The 10,639-nt window shown below is 35.2% G+C and overlaps 1 protein-coding gene across 2 annotated transcripts; it reads right to left on the reverse strand.

Moving 5' to 3' along the window:
- Positions 1–3,363: 3,363 nt before the first annotated feature.
- LOC149875991 (uncharacterized) lies at positions 3,364–10,639 on the reverse strand. 2 transcript variants are annotated; one of them, XM_090075913.1, is made up of 5 exons: positions 10,564–10,639; positions 4,504–7,323; positions 4,205–4,270; positions 3,889–3,945; positions 3,364–3,731 (listed from the first exon to the last, which is right to left on the reverse strand). In XM_090075913.1, the coding sequence occupies exons 2-5, from the start codon at positions 7,292–7,294 to the stop codon at positions 3,412–3,414; spliced, it is 3,234 nt and encodes a 1,077-aa protein (XP_089932039.1). In that variant the 5' UTR covers positions 7,295–7,323; positions 10,564–10,639; the 3' UTR covers positions 3,364–3,411. The 2 variants fall into 2 exon arrangements, with proteins under 2 accessions (XP_089932039.1, XP_089932040.1); XM_090075914.1 differs by having other exon boundaries at positions 10,570–10,636.

Raw genomic sequence — 10,639 nt, forward strand, 5'->3', positions numbered from 1 at the left:
TTTTGAATAGTTTTTCAAAGAAAGCTTAGCGTAGTTTTCCTCTTTAAAGTTTGGCTTATGTAGCTTGACATCACAAAACACAAAACACTAAAAGGAAAGGTAATATAAAAGTTAATCGTAAAATAAAATGTAGGTGAAATAAATGTTAGGCTGCATAAAAGAAAAAAAAAATCGTAACATAATAATCTTCTATATATGTTTGGATTGAATTAAATGAATTCCTTTGCGTAAATATAAGCAAACTAGTGAGAAAAAGTGCATAAAGAGCCTCGCTACTTTGCTGCAGAAGTAGTGGATGACTATATGCAATTTTTTAAAATCGTGTGCTATCTCTATCGATTAAGGTAGTTTTCGAAAGTTTTTTCAAAGTAAAAATAGTGTAGTTTTCCTCTTTTAAATCTAGCTTTTGTCTAGGGTAGTTTATGAATAGATTTTCAAAGAAAGGTTAGCGTAGCATTCCACTTTTAAGTTTAGCTTAAGTTGCTTGGCATCACAAAACTCAAAACTCAAAAAGAAAAGATAAAATATATGATAAACCTAAAACATAATATAGATGAAACTAAAGTTAGGCTGCATAAAAAACCAACAACATAATAATCTACTAGGCATGTTTAAATTGAATTAAATAAAATCCTTTGCGCAAATGTAGGTATGTTAGAGAGTAAAAGTGCATGAAAAGCCTCGCTACTTTGTTAAAGGTAGTTTTTGAATAGTTTTTCAAAGCAAGTTTAGCGTAGTTTTCCTCTTTTATGTTTAGACTATGTAGCTTGACATCACAGAACACAAAGCTCAAAAAGGCAAGATAAAATATAAGTTAATCGTAAAATATAGATGTAACAAAGTTTAGACTGCATAAAAAACCAACAACATAATAATCTACTAGGCATGTTTAAGTTGAATTAAATAATGTCCTTTGCGCAAATATAGGAAAGTTAGAGTAAAAATCCATAAAAAGCCTCGATACTTTGCTGAAGAAGAAGATGACTATATGCAACTTTTTAAAATTGTGAGCTATCTATATCGATTTAGGTCCTTTTTGAGTACTTTTTCAAAGAAAAGTTAGCGCAGTTTTCCCCTTTTAAGATTAGATTATGAAGCTTGACATAACAAAACACAAAACTAACAAAGGCAAGATAAAATATAAGGTAAACGCAATATAATGTATAGATGAAACTAAAGTTAGGCTGCATAAAACAAACGGGTAACAATACTCTTCTATGTATGTTTACATTGAGTTAAATAAAATCCTTTGCGCAAATATAGGTATGTTAGAGAATAAAAGTGCATAAAAAGCCTCAGTACTTTGCTGTAGAAGAAGTGGATGAGTAGATACAATTTTTTAAATTTGTGTGCTATCTCTATCGAATAAGTTAGTTTTCGAGAGTTTTTTCAAAGCAAAATTAGCGTAGTGTTCCTCTTTTAAATCTAGATTATCTCAAAAATAGATTTCGAATAGTTTTTCAAAGAAAGGTTAGCGCAGCTTTCCTCTTTTAACATTAGCTTATGTAGCTTGACATCACAGAACACAAAAAGATAAAATAAAATATAAGACAAACGTAAAATGAAAAATAGATGTAGCTAAAGTTAGGCTGCATAAAAAACCAACAACATAATAATCTACTAGGCATGTTTAAATTGAATTAAATAAAATCCTTTGCGCAAAAATAGGTATGTTAGAGAGTAAAAGCGCATAAAAAGCCTCGCTACTTTGTTAAAGGTAGTTTTTGAATAGTTTTTCAAAGACAGGTTAGCGTAAATTTCCTCTTTAAAGTTTAGCTTATGTAGCTTGACATCACAAAATATAAAACTCAAAAAGACAAGATAAAATATAAGATAAACGCAAAATAAAATATAGATGAAACTAAAGTTAGGCTGCATACAAAACCAACAACATAATATTCTACTAGTTATGTTTAAATTGAATTAAATAAAATCCTTTACGCAAATATAGGTAAGTTAGAGAGTAAAAGTGCATAAAAAGCTTTACTTTGCTGAAGAAGAAGATGAATAGATGCAACTTTTTAAATTCGTGAGCTATCTCTATCGGTGTAAGGTAGTTTTTGAACAATTTTTCAAAGAAAAGTTAGCCTAGTTTTCTTCTTTTAAGTTTAAATTATGTAGCTTGACATCACAAAATACAAAACTCAAAAAGACAAGATAAAATATAAGATAAACGCAAAATAAAATATAGATGAAACTAAAGTTAGGCTGCATACAAAACCAACAACATAATATTCTACTAGAAAAGTTAGCCTAGTTTCCTTCTTTTAAGTTTAGATTATGTAGCTTGACATCACAAAACACAAAAAGGCAAGATAAAATACAAGGTAAACGTAAAATAAAATAGAAGTCAAACAAAAGTTAGGTTGCATAAATACAAAAACTGCATTGCCAAAAATAGAATTTGTTGTCTAGAAAGACCTTTTAAACTTTGTTTCTTTCGTTTTTTGACTTAGTGAATCGCGATCTGGTTTTTCTTAGGCGCGCTTGTTTCTTAGTTGTTTTTTTTGTAAAGAAACTTTATTCAGACGTTTTTTTTTACGCAACTCCTTTAACATTATTTTTAACAAAGTATTCTTTTATACGTGTTTACATTGAAATAAAACCCTTTGCGTAAATAGAGATAAATTAGAGAGCAAAAGTACATAAAAAGCCTCGCTACTTTGCAGAAGAAGAATTGGATGGCAAGATTCGTGTGCTTTCTCTTTCGTTTAAGGTACTTCTTGAATATTTTTTCAAAGAAAAGTTAGCGTAGTTTTCCCCTTTTAAGTTTAGCTTACGCAGCTTGACATCACAAAACGCAAAAACCAATAAGGCATGATAAAATACAAGATAAACGTAAAATAAAATAGAAGTGAAACAAAAGTTAGACTGCATAAAAACAAAAAAAAAAAAAAAAACATAATATACTTCTATGTATGTTTACATTGAACTAAATAAAATCCTTTGTGTAAAGATATGAAAAAATAGAGAGTAAGAGTTCATAAAAAAGCCTCGCTATTTTGCTGAAGAAGAAATGGATGTCTAGATCTTTTAAAATAAGGAACTTTTTGATTTCTTTTTCCGAAAAATGGTTGGAGCAGTTTTCCTTTTTTAAATTTCACTTATGCAGTTTAACATCACAGGAAATATTATTTTGCTTTTTAACAAACTCTTAAAAACATCAGAAGTAATTCTAAATGCAACTCTATTAAAAGTTTTCACAGAATAACAAAACGACTTCTTTTTTTTTTTTTTAAAGATAAAAAAAAGTTTGAACTATCTTTAAATAAGAAATGTGAGAACAGTTTAACAGAACTTCTTGTTTATTATGTCTTTAGCGAAACAGATAAAAATATTTGCAAAAGCATAGATAAAACAAACTACACAAAAGGCCCATCTTTATTGCCAAACTGAACAAACTTATCTAAACTACATAAATGGTTTCACGATATTGCCATATTGAACAAACTTTTCTAAACTACCCTCTTTTTGAATTTTTAGCTTCATGTTTTTAATTTTGTCTTTAATATGGCTTTGGTAGGAGTACTTTTGCAAGACATGAATGAGCTTGTCACTGCTATGATTTGCCAAGATGCCAAGGTAATCTTTGTACGAGCAACTTGAGCTTACATCTGTAAACACGTCTTGCAAGATGTATGCCAACACCAAAGCTGCACATCGTGGAAAACTTCTGGTGTTGAACCATTCGTTGTGGCCAGGGCAAGCATTCAGCTCTTCAACTATTTCATCTAAAATTTTACAAACTCAAGTCATAACACAAAGTGATTAAATCAAATATTCATTTGGTTCTGAAGTAAGACAAGATTTATTCTGTTTTTTTATTTATTTTTTTTTGTTGACCTTATTGTTTGCACTGATAGCAATAACTGGTTTTTGAAAGATTACCTAAATGGCATTGGCTAACTTCTGCTTTGTTTTCCTTTGTTCTTGGCTGAGTTGATCCTGAAATAAAATAAAACCATGTTCATTTTTCTAATTCATAAAAACCATCAACAGTTTCTAAGTGTTAGAGATGATAACAAGCTGTGCATGATTTCTAACGGTGATGTTTCTAACTTCATCATTAGAAATCGGGTAGACACAACTTTCTAAAAGTGCACTTAGCAATGATGGCTAGTTTTTGTTAACAGTTAACCATCTGAAATTGTGCAAGAAGAGGTTTGTGTTTATATATCTTTGTATAAATTAGGTTTTACATTACCGATGAGTTCTTGAGTGAAAGATGGCATTTCCAACTTGATTTTTTTTCTTCTTGGATCTTTTACTTCTAAAACATAATCAGTTTTAGTATCATTCACTTGTATAAACATTTAAGCAATCACAGAATTAGTCCTGCAACAAATACATACACACTTCTGTGTTGTTTTTTTGTTTTGTTTTGTTTTTTTTACAGCTCTAACAATAACAATAGAGCAAGGAGTTGATTTGGGCATTTTCATTTTTTGAAAGCGTGTTGAGATTTGCATAAAAATCAAAAATCAAAAATCAAAAAGAATTTACCTCTGGATGTAGAGGCAAGACTTTGGCTAAATAGGCTACCAACAGATTGAACAGCATAAGGTGAGAGCTGCTTTGCAAGAACAGTACCAGCCTGTTGGACAGGAACAGCTGAAACTGGATCAGATGAAAGAAACAAACTGGGTTTGGCCAATGTTTGCTGAAAAGCAACAAGGCTAGGAGTCAGAGGAACAGAAAAGACCTCTTTTGAAGGACAGAAAGCGACTTGCTGAGAAGGAGAAGCAGAAACAGGTTTGGCAACCACTTGCTCATTAAAGTAAACTGGAGAAAGTTTTGCATGGTGTTCAATAAAATCCGGTTCATCAGGAAATAATGTTAATGCAAGAGGAGAACAAGCTGTGCCAACAGGAACAGCTAGAGTCTGATCTACATCCATACAAACAGCTTGTTCGTTAGGAACTAGTTGTGCAAGAGCAGGGGATAGTTCAAGAACTGGACCAGCGATTGTTTGTTCAGATGGAACAGACGAAACAGGAGTTGAGGTAGGTTCACACAAGAAATCTACGGCATGGTCGTTGCTATCCTCTAAAGGAACATTGTTTTCTACAGCTGGAGAAAACGGAACCACTGTGGTACAGCTGAAAGTAGCAGCACATTCTTCAGAGTCAGAACCGGAGTCTAAATCTTCCTCAAAGATGTCCTCAACCTCATGAAAACCGTACTCCTCTGCATTAGTTTGGAGCCAGTCCATCACATCCTTCTCCTTCTTTGGTGGTCTCTCAGACTTTTCAACAGTCAAAGACTCTATGACTCCGAAGGACTGTCCGATGCCCAGGGCAAAGCGCAACTCCTCTGCAGCGTTCCACTGGGACACATAAAAGCTATCCATTGTGTTCCTGCTGTGCTTCATGTAGAGTGTAGCAAACCGCTCGCGATCTTCTTTGCTGTTGTTGGCAAAGTAAGTGGCTATCGAACCGCGAATGCAAGTGGGAGTAAGACGCTTCATGGGAATGTTTACTTGGCTTTTTCTGAAGCAGGACGTCAGGCAAGAGGAGATAGCAGAGGAACCCATCTGGTAAACAGGCACTCTAGTTGCACCGAGTGTCACACATTCGTCTTTGTTGGGTCTCATCGATGGAAAAAGGGGCCTGTAGCAGTCGCTCAACTCCAAAACAGTCTTGGTGTCTGCAGCCATGTAGTGAGAGTCGTTGACAAGAAGGTCTCTGTATCTCAGCAAATAAATATCGATCAACACTTTCAAGTCGTTCGGCACTAGAATGTTTTTGGCTCCGTACTTGTATGCTGTTTTGTAGCGCTCTTGCACAATGCAATATCCACACTCACTCTTCTCAGCAGCCATGTAGTCTCTAATGTTTAAAAGAGCAATGTTAGATTTTCTTAAACTGTTAATTACAGTGACAGAGAGCAGAAGATGGTTTCGTAGAGACACAGCATTGTCTCTAGTCGGTGTAAGAGACGGCTTTCTAATCGATTCCACTAACTGTCTTACGTATGCAGACTTGCCATATTCGTTCAGCAAACTGACATTGATGATGTTGATGCATTTTTTGCTTTTCACAAGGCTCCTCCTCAAAGAACGAAAGGGCCTCAGCACTTTTTGTAACTCCTCCACCTTGCAGCGCAAACGTCGGATGGCCTCATGAGAAAGTCCGAAATAGACATTCCTGGCTTCACTGAAACGAAACAGGAGACAAAGGTAGACAAGGCGGTTGTACAACGTGTGACAAGACATGGCTTTTGTTTGGTCAAGTTCACTCAGCTTGGAATTGAGCTGAATGTTTTTAAAGTGCATGGAAAAGTATCTATCCTCCAAAACGTTGGAATTGGTGAGAGCGTTCGGGTGCAGCGTCAGCGTGCTGTCACAACATGTCAATATTTCAACAACTGCATTTTTGTAGATCTTTGCTTGTGACAAAGTGTTGTTGTTGGCTACCACAAGCCACTTTTCAAAATCTCTGAAGAGCTCATCTGCTGACTGGTAATAAAAGTGAAAAGCATCTTTGTCCAGCTGAAACAAGAGTCTCTTATCTTCTGTCAAGACGGAGGAGTTGGAAACCAAGTGCTTTAAGGAATTAAAATCAGAGTCTAGGACGGATTCGGTGTTCAGCTCTTTGTTTTCTACAGAGGTGCAGTGGTTTGCAGAAGGAGCCTCGGACGAACCAGCAACTGATGAGGGCAAGCTTAAAAGAGGATCAGAGGAAAGAACCGGAGAAGAAAAAGAGGAGGAAGGCCCAGGAGCAGAGGATGCAGAGCCTGATGCAGACGCTTGTTCAGCTACTGGCTTAATACCAAAGAAGGCAGGTCGAATAAATTGAGGGACATAGAGCTTGTCGTTGTCGTATCGCTTTGCCTCTGCAATCTTTTGTTTGATCGTCTTGGAATCGTAGAAATGAGTCTCTTTCAAGTGTATGTCCAGTCGGTCGTAATACTTCCAACATTGCAAACAGGGGTAAGGTTTTGGACAGCCGGACTTGCGTTCGAGACGAGCATGCTGAAACTTCCTGACCATTGCAGAGTAAAAGATGGAAGCTTCATCCAAAGTCCAAGAATGATCTTTTTTAGTCAAGTGTCTTTTAATGCTTGTGGAGGAATGTTTGCACAAAGGCATCGGACAGCTAACAGCGTACCTCTTCTTGGTACCATAGAAAGGTACAACCCTGTTTACGGAGCCACACGCTGCAACTAATGCGGCCCTGACTTTGTTTTTGAGCTTTAAGTCTCTCTGTTCTTGTGACTGCCTTCTTTTCTTTTTTTTCGCTTTAGAGTTCGGAGAAGGGGCAACAACAGTGTTGTTTTCTTGTGAAGAAGACATGTTCAGGTGTTTGTTTGCAACGGTTTATGCTAAAAAAAAGAAGACAGTTAGTGAGAGTGTTTTTCTTCTGCCTGCATCCTGGAATCCTGGAATGTTTACAACTGCAGGGAAGAGCTGTGTTTTTTCGAATCCTCTGCAAAAGAGAAAAAAGAAAGAAAAGAGAGCAACAAGAAGAAACAAAGTTTCCACTAGCAAATGAAAAAGAATGAGAGCAACTAGCATTACATGCATGGTGGCAGCAGTGATTGCTATTATGAGAAGGAGAATGAGAAAAAAAAAAAAAAAAAAGAAACAAATAAATAAAGAGATGGAGTTTGAGAGGATCTCGCAACCATATGACTCAAAGAAAGAAACTGTGTTGAAAAAAGGCAAGAGAGGGCAAATAGAACTTGCTAACAAGGACAAATGACAGACATAACTACAACAGTAACAACTCTCATTGCAAGCATAATAACAACAGCATCAGCATCACTGACTCAGAGAGTGTTGACATAACAAAAAAGAAAACAAAAGTACAAGCCAAGTGGGGGAACATTAACAAACACTCATTGCAACTATAACAACAACAACAACAACAGCAACAGCATCACTGACTCAGAGGGTATTGATAAAAAAAAACAAGCAAAACAAAAACAAACAAAAAAACAAATAAAAAAACAAAACAAGCAAATTGGGTGAACAGTAACAACTCTCATTGCAAGCATAATAACAACAACAGCATCAGCATCAGCATCACTGACTCAGAGAGTGTTGACAAAATAAAATAGACAATAAGCAAGCAAAGTGGGTGAACAGTAACAACTCTCACTGCAAGCATAATAACAACAACAGCATCAGCATCAGCATCACTGACTCAGAGAGTGTTGATAAAATAAAACAGATTATAAACAAACAAAGTGGGTGAACAGTAACAGCTCTCATTGAAAGCATAATAACAACAACAGCATCACTAACTCAGAGGATATATAAAAAAACAAACAAACAAACAAACAAAACAAAAACAAAAAAAAAACAAGCAAAGTGGCTGAACAGTAACAGCTATCATTGCAAGTAAAATAACAACAACAGCATCAGCAACATCATCACTGACTCAGAGAGTGGTGATAAAATAAAACAGATTAAAAAACAAGCAAAGTGGCTAAACAGTAACAACTATAAATACAAGTAAAATGACAAAAGCAGCAACAGCATCACTAACTCGCAGGGTGTTGATAAAAAAAAAAGCAACAAACAAATAAAGCAAGCAAAGTGGGTGAACATTAACACTCATTGCAACTATAATAACACCAACAGCAACAGCATCAGTGACTCAAAGGGTGTTGATAAACAAAAACAAAGGCACAAACAAAACAAGCAGAGTGGGTGAACATTAACAACACTTATTGCAAGCATAATAACAACAACAGCATCAGCATCACTGACTCAGAGAGTGTTGATAAAATAAAATAGATTATAAACATGCCAAGTTTGTGAACATTAACAAACACTCATTGCAACTATAACAACGACTACAGCAACAGCATCACTTACTCAGAGAGTGTTGAGAAAAAAAACAACAAAAAAAACAAAAACAAAACAAAACAGAAAACAGAAGTACAAGCCAAGGGGGGGAACATTAACAAACACTCATTGCAACTATAACAACAACAACAGCAACAGCATCACTTACTCAGAGGATATTGATAAAAAAAACAAACAAACAAACAAACAAAACAAGCAAAGTGGCTGAACAGTAACAGCTATCATTGCAAGTAAAATAACAACAACAGCATCAGCAACATCATCACTGACTCAGAGAGTGGTGATAAAATAAAACAGATTAAAAAACAAGCAAAGTGGCTGAACAGTAACAACTATAAATACAAGTAAAATGACAAAAGCAGCAACAGCATCACTAACTCGCAGGGTGTTGATAAAAAAAAAAGCAACAAACAAATAAAGCAAGCAAAGTGGGTGAACATTAACACTCATTGCAACTATAATAACACCAACAGCAACAGCATCAGTGACTCAAAGGGTGTTGATAAACAAAAACAAAAGCACAAACAAAACAAGCAAAGTGGGTGAACATTAACAACACTTATTGCAAGCACAATAACAACAACAGCATCAGCATCACTGACTCAGAGAGTGTTGATAAAACAAAATAGATTATAAACAAGCCAAGTTGGTGAACATTAACAAACACTCATTGCAACTGTAATAAGAACAACAGCAACAGCATCACTGACACAAAGGGTGTTGATAAACAAAAACAAAAACACAAGCAAAGTGGGTGAACATTAACAACACTCATTGCAACTATAACAACAACAACAGCAACAGCATCACTGGCTCAAAGGGTGTTGATAAAATAAAGAAATAAAAACAAAACAAGCAAAGTGGGTGAACAGTAACAACTCCCATTGCAAGCATAATAACGACAACAGCAACAGCAACACCATCACTGACTCAGAGAGTGTTGATAAAATAAAATAGATTATAAACAAGCCAAGTTGGTGAACATTAACAAACACTCATTGCAACTATAACAACGACTACAGCAACAGCATCACTTACTCAGAGAGTGTTGAGAAAAAAAAAACAAAAACAAAAAAAAAACAAAACAGAAAACAAAAGTACAAGCCAAGTGGGGGAACATTAACAAACACTCATTGCAACTGTAACAACAACAACAGCAACAGCATCACTTACTCAGAGAGTGTTTATAAATAAAACAAAAAACAAAAACAAGAAACAAAAATACAAGCCAAGTGGGTGATTACTAACAGCGCTAACAGCAGCAACAACAGTGTCTTTAGAAACAACAAACAAGTACAACAGCAACAACTGCTTTTACAGAGTATAACAATAACAACAACATGGCACTAACAACAACAAAAGGGTTGGAATAAAAACCTGTAGGCAAAAGGAGAGCTGCATTCAGACAAGATCGATTACAAAGAGGCTCTTCTTTAGGACAGAGGAGAAACTGCTTTTGAGGGACAGAGGGACTTTTGTTGTTGTGGTTGTTGTTGTTGTTGTGCAGAAACCAACAAACTTTTATTGAACCGAATATAACCGAATATAACCGAAAGTCTTGTTTGCTTCTGTTTTGTGCCATCAAGAAGGGAAAACAAAACATCACAAAACAAACGAAGCAAACGAAACAAACAAACAAACAAACGAACGAAACAAACAAAAAAAAAAAAAAATTAAAAAAATTAACAAACAAACAAACAAACAAGCAAACAAACAAAAACAAATAAGAAAAACAGAAAACGCAGTACCGAAACCTCGCCATTTTTTATCCTTCCTCAAGCTTTCTCTGGGCGCCAAAGACCGAGAAAGTTGAGCAAACGTGAC

Source organism: Hydra viridissima, unplaced genomic scaffold (assembly GCF_058129835.1).
Source record: "Hydra viridissima isolate aposymbiotic clone 2 unplaced genomic scaffold, HvirCarnegie_v1 scaffold_73, whole genome shotgun sequence".
Taxonomy (NCBI): domain Eukaryota; kingdom Metazoa; phylum Cnidaria; class Hydrozoa; order Anthoathecata; family Hydridae; genus Hydra; species Hydra viridissima.